The 19,100-nt window shown below is 48.1% G+C and overlaps 2 protein-coding genes across 3 annotated transcripts in view; one reads left to right on the forward strand and one right to left on the reverse strand.

Moving 5' to 3' along the window:
- The window catches only part of ZCWPW1 (zinc finger CW-type and PWWP domain containing 1), a 32,666-nt gene extending 30,894 nt beyond the window's left edge, over positions 1 to 1,772 (forward strand). Inside the window, exons 17-18 of the mRNA XM_044915281.1 lie at positions 384 to 518; positions 1,465 to 1,772. Coding sequence (XP_044771216.1) covers positions 384 to 518; positions 1,465 to 1,772 — 443 coding nt within the window. The remainder of the gene's footprint in view (positions 1 to 383; positions 519 to 1,464) is intronic.
- Positions 1,773 to 2,470: 698 nt separating this feature from the next.
- On the reverse strand, positions 2,471 to 18,283 carry PILRA (paired immunoglobin like type 2 receptor alpha). 2 transcript variants are annotated; one of them, XM_021680090.1, is made up of 7 exons: positions 18,023 to 18,283; positions 17,305 to 17,694; positions 7,418 to 7,612; positions 3,902 to 3,932; positions 3,248 to 3,297; positions 3,012 to 3,055; positions 2,471 to 2,834 (listed from the first exon to the last, which is right to left on the reverse strand). In XM_021680090.1, the coding sequence occupies exons 1-7, from the start codon at positions 18,075 to 18,077 to the stop codon at positions 2,697 to 2,699; spliced, it is 903 nt and encodes a 300-aa protein (XP_021535765.1). In that variant the 5' UTR covers positions 18,078 to 18,283; the 3' UTR covers positions 2,471 to 2,696. The 2 variants fall into 2 exon arrangements, with proteins under 2 accessions (XP_021535765.1, XP_021535767.1); XM_021680092.1 differs by lacking the exon at positions 3,902 to 3,932.
- Positions 18,284 to 19,100: the final 817 nt, after the last annotated feature.

Genomic DNA, 19,100 nt, shown 5'->3' on the forward strand with positions numbered 1-19,100 from the left:
AAGCTGTAACCTCCTCGCTTCTCTGTTCTGATTATAAAATCTTAAGTTAAAGGTGGAATGAATGTCTTAAATTCTTAGCCAAGAAGGATGACTTCCTGGAGGAGCCAGGCTATGAGGAAAAACATAAGAAGAAGAAGGTCCAGAACGAAAAAAGGTGGGGGTGGGAGGGTGGGGGCGGGGGGTAGAGAGAGAGAGGGAGGAAGAGAGAAACAAAGAGAAATATTTGGGAAAAAGGAAGGAACTGAGAGAACTCACTAGACTGAGAATGAGCGGAGGATGCAGGGCAGAGACTAACTGTGGGGAGTCCATGGACCCTTGCCAAACTGTCATTTAGAGAGAAATAAACAAATGTCCTTCATGGTTGGGGGGTGGGGGTGATGCAGGCCTAACAGATGGACAAGATGTGACCCTGCAAAAGAAGACAATGAAGAGAGCTCTGGGAAATGAATCTGCAGCCCCTCCTGTACCCATAATAGGAAGGAAAGAAGGGCATGGGAAATCGGAACCTGACCAGCCAGGTAAGGCTCAGGGCCTGGGCAGAACTATGGGAAATGAGGTTCAAGTCTGTGTCTCCCCTCCCTGGATCATTTCTTAACTTTATAGCTTCTCATTACTTTTAAAAAGAATAAAAATTAGGGGCATCTAGGTGGCTCAGAGGTTAAGCGTCTGCCTTCGGCTCAGGTCATGATCTCCAGGTCCTGGGATTGAGTCCCACGTTGGGTTGCCAGCTTAGTGCGGAGTCTGCTTCTCCCTCACCCTCTGCCTCTCCCCCTGCTTGTGCTCTCTCTCTCTCTCGAATGAATGAATGAATAAATAAAATCTTTAAAAAAAGGGGCGCCTGGGTGACTCAGTCGTTAAGCGTCTGCCTTCGGCTTGGGTCATGATCCCAGAGTCCTGGGATCGAGTCCCGCATCGGGCTCCCTGCTCAGCGGGAAGCCTGCTTCTCCCTCTCCCACTCCCCCTGCTTGTGTTCCCTCTCTCGCTGTGTCTCTCTCTGTCAAATAAATAAATATTTTTTAAAAAAAGAACAAAAATTAGGTATCTCAGATTGCAGAGTGTAGCACAAAATGGTTATTGATGTCATTTGATCCAAGGACAGGAGAATGGTGAGGAGTGGGGGAAACTGATGTTTATCGAGTATTGCTGTGAGCTGGCTAGATAGATACTCCTTGCTGGTTCCCTTTAATTCTTTCAATATCTCTATGACTAGACAGTTGCCATTTTAGAGATAAGGGGATTAAAGCCCAAAGGGTTTAAAATTTGCTCAAGACCCAGGACTAGCATATGGCTAGATCCGTGGCTTAAATCCAGGTCTTTCTAACTCCAAAGCCCATTTTCTTTCTATTGAGAAAAGTCATCTTTCCCAGAGATTTTTTTTGGAAATAGGAATTTAGGAGTTTGACTTGTAAAAGGGAAGGCCAGATGGCCTAATAGGACTCTCAGTTTCATCACTTTTTCATCCAGGCCCTAAGAAAAAATTTAAAGCTCCTCAAAGCAAAGCCTCAGGAACCAGCTTGTCTGAGGACAAAGAAACTAGTATGGTGCCCAAGGGCCTGACCCCACCAGCTCATCGCGGGGTCTGTCCCGTGGGAGGGAAAGAAGGCTGGAAGTGTCCTCCAGAGGCTGGAAGTGTCCCCCCTGACGATGACGCCTCCAGTGACCTGGACCTGGAGCAACTCCTAGAAGATGTTGGAAGAGAGCCGGAGCAGCTGGAGGGGCCGCGGTGTGGAGATGACCCTGGGGAGTTCACCTTGGCCTTCTTCGAGGAATAGCTGTGTGCACCTGCCTCCCTGCTGCTCTCTCACCCCCTTCCCTGCCAGCAGCAGGGAGAGCCCCTCAGAGGGTCCCTGAGAGGCTGCTAAGGGTGGGGCTTGTTCATCGGCTACAGGTCACCTGGCTGAAGTCCCAGCTGTGCAGTTTCTGTGTTAATAAAACAGGTTACGGCTTTCCGCAATTGGTCTCTAACCACATGCTTCCCTTCGGCTTCCCTCCCTCCCCTCCGCTCCGCTCCCTGTGGCACGTCCCTGTTTCCATGGGAGGCCGGCACAGTATAGAGATCTGGGAAGGCGGGGACACCCGAGTCCTGGGAGAAGGCTGTCGAGAAGGGCAGGTCTGGGTTCAAACCCCCGGCTCAGCCACTTACTAGGTGCGTGGCCTGGAGAAAAGCGCTAACCATTGTGGTCTCTTCACGCCTCAGGTGAGTGCGTCCAGTCCCAGCTCAGCTTGTTGGAGATGCTTAATGTGGTGGTGCACTTGACACATGCTCGTTCTGATCAGAGGGGAAGGAGAATGGGTAGAGGAGGGGCAGATCCTGGGTTCTGGGCTGGCTACCAGCGTTCCGGGTTTACTGTTCCCCGCCCCAAGGCAGTCACCGAACTCCAGGACTAGGGGAGGGATCTCAGGTGTGAGCTCTTTATTATAGTTCGTTTTTGGCGAGAAGGAAAAGACAGAAGTGGAAGCTGCCATCAGTTTTCTACTTAGAGCCTTGGGGCAGATTCTAGGTATTTTTATTCTTGTGGGCAAGGGCTGGGAAGGCGGAGAGGGAGTTGGAGCAGATGGCTCTGTTTTTCTGCGGTCCTTGGTGGCCTTCCACACCTGCTGACTTCTGAGCCTTCTGTGTCTGGCCGGGGTTATTATCAGAAGCTGTGACCCGCTGGGCAGCTTAGTCTAAGGAGGTCGTCCTTCAGTCCCACTCATCAGGCCTTTATGAGAGAATATAGGGTCTCCTCCTGGGGGCTCTCCTTAGGAGGGATGCAGGGAGATGCTGCCAGTGATGAGGAGCTGGAGAGAGTGAGGGAGGCATAGAGGATGCCGCTGTTGTTCTGGGCTTCATTCTGGCGAGAAGGAAGGAGAAGGGGGTGAGACAGTGCAAGGGGAGCTGTCCCCACCTGAGAGCAGTTATCCGGCACCTGAGGGCTCCACCGATGCTGCGAGCAGTCCCTCTATTCTCTCCACCCCCCCTTCTCCAAACTTCTCTTTAATTCCTTCAGGCCCTACTCCGAGATGCTCACCTGGGGCTCCAGCTGGGGCTCCAGCTGGGGCTCTGTTTGTTGTCCTAGAAAAAAATCAAGGTGTGCTGGGGTCAGGTGGCATGCCGGCCAGGGTAGAGAAATGGGCAGGGCCCTCCAGCAGTGAGGTCATCTGCTGCATCAGGACCAGGGTCAGGCAGGAGGGATGGGTGGGGCATGTGTGTGGGGAAGGATTGGCCGAGGTGGAGAGTGGGGGAGTGATGGCCATAAGAACTTACTTTTAAGCCCAATGTTCTCATATTTCTCCTCAGTGTTTTGGAAGGATCCCCTGTATAGGAAGGAAAGGGCGGAAAGTGGGTTAGAGGCTGAGCAGAAGAGAGTTCAAACCTGTGTGGGGCTGGTTCTCTGTGTGGGGGCTCTGCGACCCCCTGACACTCTGAGGTGAGCTCTCATTTGAGGCTCTCTGGAGGCCTCCTGGAAGATCGAGAGGCAGTGTGCAGTGTAGCCAGTAGAGGTCCCAAGGGCCCATTGAAGGCGGATTGTCCTGGAGAAGCAGCCTTTCCCAAGGCTCTTCCTTGGGAAGGGTGAAGTCTTGTCTGCCCTGCGGTGTCGGTACAAACTGGAGAATGAACACCAGCTCCACCCATCTCAGGTCTTCTGGAGGGTGCCCAGGCTGGAAGGGAGAGAGGGGAGGGAAGGGGCTGGAGAGAAAGAAAGAAGTTGGAAAGATGGGCTGGAGGGAAGGAGAGGTGGGAGGGTGGAGAGGAAGAGGGCTCCAGCGGGAGGGAGGGAGGCGAGGCTAGGAGCTGAGGAGGGAAGTGGCTCTGAGAAAAGAGACACCCACTGGGAAAGGACCAGGAGAGCGGAGTGATAGGTGCCCTGTGCTCTTCCCATAAGGAACTTCCTGTTTCCCAAGCAGGACAAGCACTCACCTAGCTACAGTTCTGGCTTTAGTCTGCAGGCCTGTAGGGGAACAGCATATGTCAGGGTGCCATCCATAGAGGGCACCTCTCCTCCCTGCCTTCCTGCTCTGTGTGCTCTGGGACCAGCCCCCAGAGAGACCAGGGCAGTGGAGCAGCTCTGCTGAACACACCTGGGACTCCTGAGGCTGCCCAGCCCTGTCCTGTGGTTGTCCTCAACACCAAATCAGGAGAGCTGCTCTTACCTGCACCTTCTCTCTCCCTCCCTCCCTTCCTCCCTCCCACTCTCTCAACTTTTCCCTTTGTTTCCTTCCCCCTTCCTTGAATTCCCTAAGCATCCCTCAACCTTGCTCCTTCCACTGCTGAGGCCCTGCCCACCCATTCCTCTCCTTCCACCCTTGTCTCAGACTCATTGCTTCCTCCTGCCCTGAAACACTGGCTTTTTGTGCTTTCCTAAGTGGTGGTGGTTTCTCTCCTGCCTTGTGAACCTCATGGCGGGGACCTGGGTCTGAGCTGCAGCCCGTTCCCCTCCACCCTCTTCCCTCCTCGTCCTCCTGAGTTTCTCTGCGGCATCTCCCAAGGATTGGCCCCTGCTTCACAGCCATCCCCTCCACCACCTAACACCATCCTGGGAGGTCCTGTCATGCACGGAGACAACCCTCTGAACACACGGGACTCCTATGTCCCCCAAACGGCAGGGCCCTCTACTTCACCATACCCTGGACTTTTTTTTCTTTTTTTTTTTAATCTCTGGGACTGAGAACTCTGAAATATTATTAAGCCAGCATCATTTTTATGCTACAACTTTCTTTCCTTCCAGCTTTCTCTTACCATCATCCTGCTTGCTATACCTGTGCGTTGACCCCATGAACTCTCGTGCCTTAATAATCCACTTTCTTTCGGGCTGTCCAAGCTCCCCGCTGATCCTCTACTCTCCACTCCCCTCTCACGAGCTCCTTGAACTCTCCTGTTCCCCTGTCCTTATGCCACACTTAGCTGACACATCTTTAATTCTGGCTGTGGCCTATGGTGGGGGTGCTATTTGCTTACCCAATATCCATTCATTTCTTCTTACTCAGTTACAGAACCTTGATTTTATTTGGGGCGGCAGTGTGCTCCCCTCCTGATAGATGTGGGACATATGACTACATCCTCACCAATACGATTCAAGGGGAAGTTGTGGTCTTTTTGTCCTTTCTTCCTTCCTCCTGTTTCCTGCCTGGATTCAGAAATAATGGCTGGAGTCTGAGCAGCCATCTTGGATCATGAGGCAACCTTCAGGGTAGAAGCCAGTAGCCAGGACAGTGAGCTGGAAGATGGAAGCCTGAGTGCCTGAGGACAGTGGCCTCTGCCATCTGCCTCCTCATCCTTTTATACGAGGGGAAACAAGAAACTCTGTCTTACGTAAACCCTGTTATTTTGGTCTCTGGTGCCAGCAGGGAAACATAACTTCTAACCAACAAGTTCTAGAAGTTTCTAAACCTGCATGGTTGAATACTGTGAGGGGAAACACGATCATGGGCAGCGAAGCTGTTACAGAGCTCTGGCTTCTCATCTGGGTGGAATCCTGAAATACCATCTTCCATTCCCTCAGTGACTATCACGGCTCTTCATCTCTGACCCTCATCCTCACTCTGGAGACAACCGCTGTGATTTTTCCTCTGCAGAATTAAAAACAATTTGTATATCGTTGAGTTTATCAATATTTTTATTCATGGCTTTAGGTTTTATGTCATACTTAGGGAGGCCATCTCCACTCCATGGATATGAGATGGTCTCACAAGCTTTCCTCTAGTACTAGGGTTATTTTCCCCCTCATTTAACTCTTTGATTGATCTCTGTGGAATTTATTTTGGTGCAATTATGAGATCACATTATTTTCTCAGATGGCTGCTCAATTGTTCCAGCACCATGTATTGAATGACTCCTCTTTCCCCATTGATTAGAAATGCTACTTATTAACCTACTAAATTCCTGAATGTATTTTGATCTGTTTCATCCTGCCTATATTCGGGCTTTTCTCTTTTCATATACTGGTTCATCTGTGTTTCAGTATGACAGCATTGAATCATTTTAATTATTACAGCTTAATACTTGCAGGTGCTAATGCTCATGTGGTCCTTATTCCGTGCCAGGATCTATTCTCAATGCGTTACATTTAATTGTCATGACCACCCCCAGGGTAAGTATTATTACTCTTCTCATTTTACTGATGAGTGAGTTGAGGCACAGAGTAATAGTATCATTGCACCAGAGTTTACTCAGCCAGGATTTGACTGCAGGCAGTCCAGACTCTGTGCTCTTCACCTCTGTGCTTTAATGTCTGATGGGGCTAATCTCCTCTCATTGAAAATTTTCTTCAGAGGAATTTCAAATCAATATTGGAGCGTGTTGGGGTCTAAATAATGAATGCCTCTAGCCCTGTCCTCTTGAGCTATAAGTGCATACGTCTACATTTCTGATGAACATCTCTACTCAGATGCCACACAGGCATCTCTAACATATCCCAAACTAGAGAACCATCGTTCTCCCCCAAACATGGTCTTTGACCTTCTGTGTTCTCTAATTTACTTGGTGGTTCACCATGGATTCATTCACCCAAGTTCTTCTACTCCCTCACCTCTACACCAGTCCAATCACCAAGTCATCCTGGTTTTCCCTCTTAAACTGTTCCAGGATCAGGCTCTCTCCCTCCATCCACCACCAGCGCATTAGATTGGCCCCTCATAGCCCACTTCTGGCCCCTCCCAAAGACTGATGTATCTGTAAGGCAGAGCTGAGGTTGCCTCTGGGATCAGAGGCTCTTGCGTGTCATTTACAAACTTCTCTTCTCCCATCTCCAGCCTCCCCAACAGCACTGAGCTACTTAGAGTTCCTGCACTGATTTCCTGCACCTGCGTGGACAGTCACCTACTCACCACCCTCACCATTTGCCTGGCTAATTCTCTTATATTCTTTGAAAATTTTTGCAGGGTAACTTCCTATGGGAAGTCCTCCCTGATTCCCCTCCTTTCTTCCAACCTACCACAGCTCTTTCCAAATGAGGCAGTCACTCCGTCTCCCCTCCCTCCACCACTGAGTTCCTTGAAAGCAGGACCTATGCTTTATTTACATTTGCAATCTCCAATGACAAGCCAGACCCTGGAAAATAGGCCCTCAACCAAAGCTTACTGAGCTGAGCCAACTTCCTGTCCCTTCCTTTCTTGCCTTATTCTTCCCAGGGCTGACCCTCCAGTCCCCATGAACTAAAACGTGAGGATTGATGAGAAATGATTAAGTCAAAAGACAAAAACTAGAAAATGATCAAATTTGTGGAGAGGGATTGGTCTGGAGCAGTGGTTCTCAAACTTGATCACACACAGACACCACTTGATGAGACCTTTAAAAATGCAGATTCCCAAGCCCAGACTTCAAGCCCAGCAGGGATCTGCATTTTTTAACCAGTACCTGGGATCATTCTGATGCTGGTGGTTCTGAGAAACACTCAGTTGGGAAGCCTGGTGGGGGGCGTGGCCCAGAACCACTTACCTTTTCTTCTCTTCCACCTGAGGTAGAGTATCAGTCCCAAAATTGCAATTATGAGCACAGCACCAGCCAGTGCCACCCCAACTGCAGCTCCCCCACTCAGGGGTGAGGACGCTGAGCTCCTAGGGTCTTCCAAGACACTGAGGCCAGTGGTGGTGGGGGCAGTGGTGGTGGGGCCCTCGGTGGTCCTCTTGGCAGCTGAGAAGACATGAGAATTTAGCAGATTCTCCCCTGGAGGACTGGAGGTTTCTGGATGAAACTTGTCACCTTGTTCCCTAGTTTGGGGAATATTGAGGGTGGGGAGCAACTCTCTGAAGCTCTCACACAGGGAGGGGGTAATGAATCCACATCACCCAGCTTAAATGCTGCTCTACCTCCCATCAGTGTTGTGACCTCAGAACTTCATTTCATGGCCGACAAATAGGGATCACTAAATCACAGGAAGAAAAAACAGTTTTTCATTGTGGTAAAATACAGGTAACATAAAATTTACTGTTCTAACCATATTTAAGTATATAATTCAGTGGCATTAAGTACATTCACAGTGTTGTGCAACCATCACCACTATCCTTCTCCAGAACTTTTTCATTTTCTCAAACCGAAACTCTGTCCTCATTAAACACTCACTACGCACCCCCTTCCCCAGCCCCAGACACCCACTGTTCTGTTCTCTATGAATTTGACTGCTCTAGGGACTTCTGGTAAGTGGAACCAAACAGTATTTGTCCATTCTGGATTGTTTTAATAAGTGGCAAAACATCTGTAAAGCACCTAGTATATATTAGAAATATGTTTTTAAGATTAAATTAATATATATTGAACTTTACTTCCTACAAAAAGATTGTACCTTTGTAGATGTTTAATGCACTGTTTAAAAACTGACAGAATGCTAAGCCACAGGAAAAAATTCAACTCCAATAAAATCTTCAGATTAGTATGGACCAAATTTTCTGTCAACCCTCATAAGAAAGGAATAATAAAACCATCTTTTAATTGAGATAAAAATTTTAAAGTCTTAAACAAATGTATATAACATGCTATTTAGAAAAATAAAAACCAGAGGAATACATATTAAAAAAAAAAAAACCTCCTAGAATGTGACTAAAGCCACACTCTAAGCCAAATTCATAGTATTAAGTGCTTTTATTATTTAAAACAAGAAGAAATTTGAAAAATGAACAGAATAGTCGATTCCTTAGAAAAAGTATCAAAACCTGAAAGAAGGCAGCCCTATGAAAACCTAGAGGAAAAAAGTAATGAAACCTATGTAGGAATAAATTTATTAGGAATCAGGACAACAGAAATAAATGCAGGAAGTGGTTATTTAGGGGAAAACCAAACAAAAAAACAAGAAACAAACGAAAATAGACAAGACTCTTGCAAACCTAACAAGAGTCTGCTGAAATCATTTGTGAGTATATGCTCAATTATAGGTTGATAAATTTTAAAAACTGAATTAGATGATTTTCTGAAATAATTTTTGAAAATAGAGTTAAGTAGTACACTTTCAGTGATAGGTAAACAAAGAAGTAAAAACTTTAGGGATGCCTGACTGGCTCAATCAAAAGACATGAGACTCTTGGTTTGGGGGTCATGAGTTTGAGCCCCACATCCGGGGTAGATTTTACTAAAAAAAAATAAACTTGAAAAAAATAGTGAGAACTCTATTAAAGAACTACCTATCATAATTAGGATTCCAAGCTCAGGAGGTTTTATGGGTAAATTCTTATGAAAATTTAAGGAACAAATAATTCCCAAATAGATTCTAGAACACAGAGAGATACGGAAAACGATGCAATTCTAATTCATTTCATAAAATTAATGTAACCCTGACGCTACTTTCCATTCATAATTTTTTTTTTAAGTGCAGGTTAAAATGATAAAGGCCTATGTTTCTTACAGATCTGAGTGGAGGAAAATACCCAGGACTGGCACATTGGGAGCGTAGGTTGGCACAACCTTTGGGAATGCATTTGCAAAATGTAACATACCCAGGCATGCCCTTTGACCCAATGATTTCAGTGCTAGAAATTTATCCTGTGGAAGTGCTGAACAAATGTTCAAAGGCCTGTGTTTAGGGCTGTTCTTTGCAGCTTTGTTTGTGATGTGGTAGCAACTTAGAAGACTGAGGGGCGCCTGGGTGGCTCAGATGGTTAAGCATCTGTCTTTGGCTCAGGTCATGATCCCAGGGTCCTGGGATCGAGCCCCGCATTGGGCTCCCTGCTCAGCAGGGAGCCTGCTTCTCCCTCTCCCTCTGCCTGCCTGTCTGCCTACTTGTGATCTCTCTCTCTCTCTGTCAGATAAATAAATAAAATCTTAAAAAAAAAAACCCCAAAACCCAGAAGACTGAGTAAGTAGATTGTGATACATTGCTGCGGCGGGACACCCTGCAGCCTTTTTTTTTTAAAAAGGCAGAGCTGTATATGTACTGAAATGGAAAGATACTTTGTGGTACGGGGAAATGTAAACAAGTTGTAGAGCAGAATAGTACATGGTTTGATTCTATTTGTGTTATGTATCTGTATCTGTATCTATTATCTGTAAGAGAGAACATTTTGCAGAAAGAAGTAGTGGCTGGGGAGATAAAGTGCGGAGAAAAAAAATATAGTCTTCATTTGACTCCCTATGTATTGTTTGACCTTTTTTTTTCATGATGTGCAAGTATTACCAGCACCTTTATTATTTTCAAAATTTAACATTTATCAAACTTGTATAGGCACATTATTTATTTTTTAAAAAAGATTTATTTATTTGAGAGAGAGAGTACGGGGTGGGGGGGGGGGCAGAGGAAGAGGGAGAAAGAGAATCCCAAGCCGACTCCCCGCTGAGTGTGGAGCAGGACATGGGCTCAATCTCAGGATCCTGAGATCAGGGCCTGAGCCAAAACCAAGAGTCAGTTGCTTAACCAACTGTACCACCCAGGCGCCCCAACAGGCACATAATTTAAAGAGTCCACAAATTCCATACAGTTTATAAAAACAGTAGCCCCTGCATAAGCCCACCTTTCGCTATTTCTTCTGACATTAACCTTGTATTTCTAAATCACATCAATATATAGCTATTGCTTGACTTGTCTCAAGTCGTGTTTAATTACTTCCTACCATTGAAATCGAGGATTTAGATCTCTCACACCCCCATTTTCTCCATTTTACTCAACAGTCCAGCATTTGATGTTCTTTTCACGACATGGGTTCTTCACTTGGCTTCTGGAACACCATTCTCTTTGTTCTTTTCCTTCGTCCCTAGCAGCTCCTTCTATCTTCTTGTTGATTCCTCCTTTTCCTAACCTGTAACAGTCATGGGACCTCCTTAGTTCAGTTTAGGACCCCCTCTCTATCTACACTCACTTCCCAGATAATTTATCTGGGATAATTTATTAATCCCATGGCATTAATTATCAGCAACATGCCAATCCTGCCCAAATTTACATATCCAGCCACCTCTCTCCCCACTCTTCCGACTCCTGTATCTCACTGCCTACTCCCACCTCCATTTGTTTGTCTTATAATGTCTCAAATTTCAGATGTCCAGAACAGAACTCTTGATTTCCTCCCAAGCCTGTTCCTCCCCCATGTCCCCCTCTCTGTAAATAGCAACACCATCCTTCAAGATGCTCAGGCCAAAAGCCTTAGAGTCACCCTTGCTTCTTCTCTTTCTTACCCCCACATCCCATCATCTGCAAATCCTGTCTGCTCAGTGTTCAAAATATAAGCAGCATCTCCCCTGCCCTTGTTGTCATCCTATTCAATACATATCACCTCTCACTGGTGTCCCTGCTGGTGACCTTGCTCATCTTTACAGTCTGATTCTCCATACAACATCTGGAGGGACACTTGCACAATACACATCAGAGCACAGCAGGAAACGCTCACTAGACTCATTGCGCTGAGTGAAAGTTCTTTCCCTGGCTTTCAGAGCCACACAGGACCTGCCCCCACTGCCTGTTCTGATCTCACCTCCTGCCACCATCGGCTTCTTCATCTGCTTCAGCTGTACTTGTCCCACCTCATGGCCTCTGCCCTTGCTGATCCCTCTTGACTAGAACATTCTTCTCCAGACCTCTCCCTCACTTCCTACAGATCTGTGCCTAGGCTGGTTTTCTCTGCTGGCTTCTCTTAGATCCACTCCCCAACTCTTCTCCACCTGCTTTGTGCCTTTCGAGGCTGGTTTTAGTGGACTCCATCCATGGGCTCTCTCACACACTGGTTCCTATTCAGTGGCCAGTAGGAGTCACCATCAGGAGACAGAGGGAGAGGGGCGCCTGGTGGCTCAGTCGGTTAAACGTCTGCCTTTGGCTCAGGTCATGACCCTGGGGTCCTGAGATCGAGCCTCACATCGGGCTCCCTGCTCAGTGGGCAGTCTGTTTCTCCCTCTCCCTCTGCCCCTCCCCACACCACCCCCCAACCCCCACTCATGCTCTCAATCTCACTCTCTCAAATAAATAAATAAAATCTTTAAAAAAAGAGAGAGAGAGGGAGAGAGGAGGGTAGGTCATGGCATAGCCCTTGGCCCCTCTCCACTGGGTCTTGTATTAATCTGGTTCTCAGAGACATAGAACCAATGGGGTATAGAAAGAGATGTAGAATTTTGAGGAATTGGTTGATGTGACTATGATAGCTGAGAAGTTGTAGTTTGCTGTCTGCAAACAGGAGGCCCAGAAAAGTTGGGGTTTTAATTCCAGGTCAGACCTATAGGTCTGAGAACCAAGGGGACCATTTATGTAAGTCCCAGTGTGATCCTAAAGTCCCAAGAACCAGAAGCTCCAAAGTCTGAGGGCAGGAGAAGCAGAGGTCCCTGCCCATCCTCTATTTTTTTGTTCTTTTCAGGCCCTCAAGGATTTGGATGATGCCCAACCACTGCTAAACTCTTCTGGAAATAGCGTCACAGACATATCCAGAAAGAATGTCTTACCATCTCTGTGGGCATCCCTTAGCCCATTCAAGTTGACACGTAAAACTAACCATCCCAGACATGTTGACTCTATCTCCTCAGAGGCTACAGCTCCTCTCTGGTCCCAGTACCTTCTTTCTACCCTGCTCCTCAGTCATGGGGATGGTTGCAGGTGTCTCCCAGCCCTGACTGGTTTCCCTGTCCTGTGCTCTACTCAAAACTCTCCTCAGTCCCCCTGTTGCAGTGGCTGCTTCCTCCTGGCTCTGACTAATATCTCTGGGGCCTTTCTGTTCCAGCTGAATAGAGTAACACCCCTAGCAACCTTTATCCCCCAGATCCTGCTCCATTTCCCTCCTTTTCTCTTTTCACCACCATTCAACACACAGAAGTAATTTGTTGGCTTTCTCTCCCATCTTCTTTCCACATTTATGTGCAAGTGGCATTGTTGCGAGCATGTTTTGCTTTTTTTCTTTCTTTCCTGCTGTTTCCCCAGTGTCCGTATTAGCCCCTGACACATAGTAGGTATTCAATCAATATTTGTTGAATGAATGAATGAATGAATGAATGAATTTTCTCTTAGAATTTCAAGGCATTCAACCATTGTCTTCCAGCTTCCTCTGTTACTATGGAGACCGCCAAAGCCATTGTGATTCCCAAGTTTCCTGTTGCCTGTTTTTTCCTCCTTGGAAATTTTTTGGATCATCTTTTTGTCCCTGACGTTTTGAAATTTCATGTTGCTGTGTCCCAAGGTAGGTCTTTTTATTTTTACCCATTTCTCTGGGCTTCTTTGTTCTGGAAAATTTCTAGAGTTATTTGGTCAATGTTTTCGTCCCACGGCCTTCTCTCTTCTCTGTTTCTGGAACTCCCATTATTCAGAGGCTGGAGCTCTTGAACCAATCCTCATTTTTTCTCTATATTACTTTCCTATGGCTGCTGTAAGAAATGACCACAAACTGGGTGACTTTAAACAACAGAAGTTTAGTCTCTCACAGTCCTAGAGGCCAGAGGTTGGAGAGCAAGGTGTTACTAGGGCCTCACACCCTTGGGAGGCTCTGGGCGAGACTCTGTACCATGCTTCCTCCAGCTTCTGGAGGCTGCACCACTGAGTCTCTTCTCTGTGGCCATACTGCCCTCTCTTCCGTGACAAGTCTCCCTCTGCCTTCCTCTTAGAAGGAGGCTTGTGTTTGCATTTAGGGCCCTCCCAGAGAATCTCAGATAACCTCCTCACCTCAGAAGTCCTAACTGACTCACATCTGTTACCATGTAAGGTAACAGTCCCAGGTTCTGGGGGCTGGGATGTGGACACGTCTTTGTGGGGGCTGCTATCCAACCCGCTACAGTTTCCAGATCCGTGACTCTTTGTCGGCTTTCTGAGACATTTCCGTCAAGTTGATCTCTCAATCCTTTTACCAGGTTTTCCATTTTTGCCATTATAGCTTAAATTCCCAAGAGCTCCTTGTTTGTTTGGAAAGCTCCTTCTGTTGCTCCATGCTTGCAGTCTTAACTTTCTGAAGATGGTAGTTATCTGAATTTTATTCTCCTTCCATTGTTTTGGTGTCTTCCAGGTACTTCCCTTCGCTCCCCACCTCCCCATTTGTTTTGCTGTGTGTTTCATGGGGGAAAGATTGCTTAAGTATTCAATGTAATCATAGTTTTAAAATGGTGTGTCTAGCCTCAGGCATCCCAGGCACAGCAGAAGTGAGGGGTCAATCATCAGGGCTGGAGGATTCCGTGTGAGGCCGAGACCCCATGTCCTTGGCCCCTTGGCGGCCAGTGTGCAGAAAGCCATGCTGATTGGAAGCTGTGTGTGTGGTCTGGGAGAAAGTGCTTGTCAGCTAGTGGGCTGTAGGATCTATTAGGATTTCTAGATCCTTTTGGGCCCATCAGATAGATTTTCCAGAGAAGAATCTCCTGATTTCTTGCCCTTGGTGGGGTGGAGGATACCAGCTGGGTTGCTGGAGTCCTGAGAGGCATCTAAGGGGGGGGTGGGCAAGACATTTAGGGTCTCATCAGTTCACCAAATCTCCAGTTTTAAGGACTGAACCCTTGCCCCCAGTATGCCTGGGGTACTGTCCTGAGAATCCCTCTGGTCCATCCTTTCTGGAAAGCAAATCTCCAGTCTCTGCTGGGTGGGGAGGGGGCAAAGAGGTTTCCCTGCTTCTTAAATAGATTCTCACCTAGTCCTCCAGCTTTCTGATCCCCTTTCACTCCCACTGTCAGGGGGTCTGCGGTCGCCCTTTTGCAGTTTAAAAATCGCCTTTCTTCTGAGTCTCCCCACTGCCAGTTTAGGGCTAAGCTCCCCTGGTCTCCTAGGCCAGGTACATTAATCTATGTATTTCCAGCTTCCCAAATATTGTTTCTGACCATAGGACTCACATATTTTTTGTCCTTGTAGATTTTGTCTTAAAAAATTCCCTTTGCTGTCATTTTAGTAGGATTTGGTAGAGAAAGGAGGTAAATGTGCATATAACCCACCATTTGGCCAGTATTTATGCAATATTTTCTAGAGAAAATAGAAAGCGAACATTCAAAAAATAATGTTGCATATTAGTATAAAAATAAAAGATTTAGAGGAAAGCATCTCATGAGATATTTACATGGTCTTTAGAAGAACACTCCCCCAAGGTTACTGAGGTATATATAAAATAGGGGCCATTCCTGGGTGGGAAGATTGGACTTACACTGATTTCTGTTTCTGTCAATTGCCTTATAGGATTAATGCAATTCTGATTTTAAAAATACCTGTTGGTATTTTCTTCAGAACTTGGCAAACTTATTCTAACATTTATGTGAAATAATACGCCAAAAGAACAGTAAGGTTTTTGAGGAAGTAACGTGGTTCTGATGGACATAGTCTTATCAGCCACTGAAACATGACAAGTTACAAACCCTAGAACAGTGTGGTAGCGGCAAGATAAAAGACAGAACAGGGAAAAGGAGTTGACAGACCAGAAGTGGGTGCTATCCTACAAGAAGGCCAGGCCTAAGAGTCAATGAAGAAGAGAAAAAGGATTCCATAAATGCAGTTGGGATGATTGATTTGTTTCTTGGTATAAAGATCAAATTAGTTCTTTACCTCAAACCATATACCAAAAGAAGTCCTCACTACATTAATGAGTTTTACTGTCAAAAGAAAGCAGACAAAAATCAGGAGAAATTAAAATATTTTCAGCTCCTAGTGCAATACAGGATTTTGGGCTAAGAAATAAAAGAGGAATTTACAAAGGAGAATATAGTGAGGAAACATCTGTATGTAAAAAACATTATTAAGCCAACCACAAACTTATCAGTTCTATTAGCTGCAAACATTCCTTTGGGGTGATGTTTTTGCATGGTGGTACTTATCTTGCGTAAAAACATTTCTTTTTATTACTTTCCTGTATTTAAAAAAAATATATGAGCATGAATATCCAATTAATTGCATTAATTGAAAAAATTAACTTACTGATGAAACTCATAGCAAACGTGACTGAAACTGAGAAATGAGAAAAGTCAGGAAGATTAGGGAAGGAGGAAGAGGGGTCTGAGGAGAGCCAAAATCTCCCCAAAAAGGCCATTTAAGGGAAGATGGAAGAGGTGCCCGAAATATAAATCCAAGGCTGTCTTGCCTAATTCAGGTTGTGAGCCACTGTCTACTTGCTCTAAAACCAGCATGGTGGTCCTACGGGGCAGTGGTTACCAAGGGTGGGGACACAGAGAGTGTCCTTCCCACCAGGAACAGTGATGCATTGCTCAGAATTGGCAGCGCAAGTGATTGTAAAAAGGAAACCTACGATTTTTAGTTTTTAAGGAATTGTCTACAGACAATACACCCTCCAGTCCCTGCTCCTCAGAGAGACGCTCTCCCCACACTGCTCTGGGGACAAAGCTAGGTTCAAGTTCCCACGGCCTGCTGAGTAACATGGGAAGATCTATTAATGTAACACATCCCATTATTGGGTGAACAATAGGTCAAGACAACGATATGATCAGGTCAGCTGGTGAGGCTGAGCAACTACTGGTTAAGAGTGGAGGCTCTGGGCTTAAACTGAGTTCAAGTCCTGCCTGCACCAGACTGTGGCTTTGGGCAGGTCAGTGTTTAGGATCTTGGAGCCTCAGGGTCCCGATATATCTCTAACAGGAAGACGACAGCAGTACTTACTGTTACTGTGGGGTCGTGGGGAAGGTTAACTAGGGCGATGCATACCAAGTTGTTCAACCCTACACAGTGCACAGTAAGCGGGAGCTGCCGTATTTCTGCTGCAGACGTGCCTCTCAAAGGCCAGCACGGAGCAGTGAGATCGGAGTGGACAGTGGGGACAGTACAGGCAGAGGTGGGGACTAGGGATGGGGGGAGCAAGGAGGGTAAAGAGGACAGAGGCGGGGAAGAGGGAGATGGGAAAGGAGAGGAGGGCTGGGGCTGGGGCGGGGAGCATTGTGGGCGGGGTTCCGAGGAGCAGAGCAGGAGAGGAAGTGGGGGTTTTGGGAAAACAGGTAATGGGGTGTTGCCAGGGGCCCGGGGCTCTCGGTCATCATTGGGTACCTGCTGTGTGTGCTGGGCTGAGCCCATGGCTGTGGGGAGACGCAAGACTCGGGGCTAGCTGGGGCTGCACACACGGACACATGACAAGGGGAAGGCAGCCCACATCCTGAAGAAGTCAAGTCCACCTGGACGGCATGGGGGGAGGGTAGGGAGGCAGGGCTGGAGCCCCAGCTTGGGGCAAGAAGGGAGGATAACTGGGAAGCCCAGGAGGTGCTGAGGCCGGAGCCTGGGGGGGGCCTGGATCCGGAGGGGGCAGTGAGGGGGATGGTCAAGGAGAGCAACCCAGGCCTGGGGAGATGGAGGAGAAAGAGTAAAGTTGGCAGAGGCCTAGGGAGGGGGTGAGCATGGGGAGAGGAGTCTGAGAGAAGGGGCGAGCAGGAAGATTGAGGCCTGGGCCAGGCCTGGAGGACGAGGGCACCGTGGTCTTTAAGAGCCTCAGCAGGGTGGGCGTGGTGGCTGCCATGGCAGCTGGACTCACCGGGGGTGACGGTGAGTCTGGTCCCCTGGAGGGACTGCCACACCTTTGTGCCGTCTCTTAGTGTTTCCACTTGGACCCGGCAAAAGTATATATGCGCATCCTCCTTCTGCAGGTTCGATATCTGCAGGGAGCCAAACTTCTGACCCTTTGGCAAGTTCAGGAAGATGCGGTTCTTGTACTTCTCATGGATGAAAGGCTGAGTACTGTTGTAGATGGTCTCCCCATGGAAGTGTTTCCATCTCAAGGCTATACTCACTCTGGGATCGTTGGCTAACTCCCAGCAGTAATAGAAGGAGAAATTGATATGGACGGAGCCACCCATGGGGGCTGAGAGGTGAATTGGTTGCTCGATCCCATAGTCAGGATTTAAATCACATTCTTCTGAGCTACCTGCAGGACGGGGGAGAGGAGAGACTTTGAAGCCACTGGGAGAGATGAAGAAGATAACCCCAGACCTTCTGACACCCTCACCACGGGCAGTAGTGTGACAGATGGTAGGACCGGCTCTCTGGCCTGGGTGTCGCCCTCGCCAGACTTGGGGTAGGGAGGAGGGTGAAGGGTTGGGGCTGACTAGCACTATGGGACGAGCCCATCACTTGCTGGGGCTGGGAGGCCTGGCCAGCTACCCCGGCAGACCCATTCTCCAGCTGCCCAGCCTCAGCCCTTCCCGGGGACTTGCTGGGCCTCAGGGCAGAGCCAGGGTGTCCCGGACACTCACCAGCCTGCAGACATGTCGGCAACAGCAGCAGAGACAGCAGCAGGGGCAGACCCATTGCCTCACTCTCTTCCCAGGGGAGGAGAAGACAAGCAGCTCTGTCAAGGCCAGGGGAGGCCCTAGGGGGCGCCTCCTTGGGGAGTCAAGAGGCACCTGGGAGCGTGGATCAGGCCCCTTCAGAGGAGCAAGGGAGGGTGAGAGCCTTCCCCAAACTCACCAGCACCCAGAGTAACCAGCACTTCCTTTATCAATCTGGTTTCTTCTTTTCCTATATTGCAAAAGTGCTTCCTTGTGGTCAGAGCTCAGGGAGCCACGACAGAGGCCCCCAGCCTCTATCTTCATGCTGAGGGCCGGCCATGGTTCTGACCTTGGCCATGTGTGGCCTCTCCTTTCTGCCTGGACTCCTGACCACTGCCAGCACCTCTACCTCCTTAGGAGTCAGTGTTTGTCTCTCTAGCTCTCCTTTTCATTGGCTCTCTCGCCCCAGGTGAAGGGGCGGCAGCAGGACCAGCTCCAGCTCTTGCAGCAAGAAGGCAGGCAGCCATGCGTCTCTGCCCAGCTACAGCCCCCTAGAGAGGAGGAGGAGGGATCCACTGGTGGTCAGATGCCCTCGACCTCCAGCCCCAGCACCAGGGACTCCTAGCTTGCTTTTGGTCCTTCTCCCTCCCGGCAGGGGCTCCCCTTCAGCAGCCCCCGGCAGTCCTGTGCGGGACCCAGGCCTTCCAGGCCCCTTCCCTGCCCTGATCAGCTCCTCTTGTGCAGTCTCACACCCTCCCTGGGGTTAAGAGGTGAGGGTGGGCCTTCTGAAGGCCACGCCTTGACCCCCAAGATGCAAGACTGGATCTGCAGGTCCTTCTGTCCCCCACTCTAGATGAGGAGACCAAGGCTCAGAGAAGCCCTGCCCCAGGTCGAATGACTCTCAAGTGATAGGTCTAAGACTCAAACTCCAGCCTCACTGAGTCCACAAAGCATTCGGTTCCTTCTGGATGCTTCCGCCTGGTTGCACCACACAACCTCAGGGCCTCAGCTCCCAAGAGCAGAGTTCTGGGGGGTGACTCCCAGGAGGCTCTATTTTTATAAT

Source organism: Neomonachus schauinslandi, chromosome 5 (genome assembly GCF_002201575.2).
Source record: "Neomonachus schauinslandi chromosome 5, ASM220157v2, whole genome shotgun sequence".
Classification (NCBI taxonomy): Eukaryota; Metazoa; Chordata; class Mammalia; order Carnivora; family Phocidae; genus Neomonachus; species Neomonachus schauinslandi.

Bases quoted from the DNA above. Each gene is read 5' to 3' on its own strand.
- PILRA (XM_021680090.1), bottom strand. From the start codon at position 18,077: ATGGGTCTGCCCCTGCTGCTGTCTCTGCTGCTGTTGCCGACATGTCTG. The intron at 17,695-18,022 runs GTGAGTGTCCGG...CCCGTCCTGCAG, and splicing joins GCCGACATGTCTGCAGGCTG to GTAGCTCAGAAGAATGTGAT. The intron at 7,613-17,304 runs GTGAGTCCAGCT...ATGTCTTCTCAG, and splicing joins CAGACTCACCGTCACCCCCG to CTGCCAAGAGGACCACCGAG.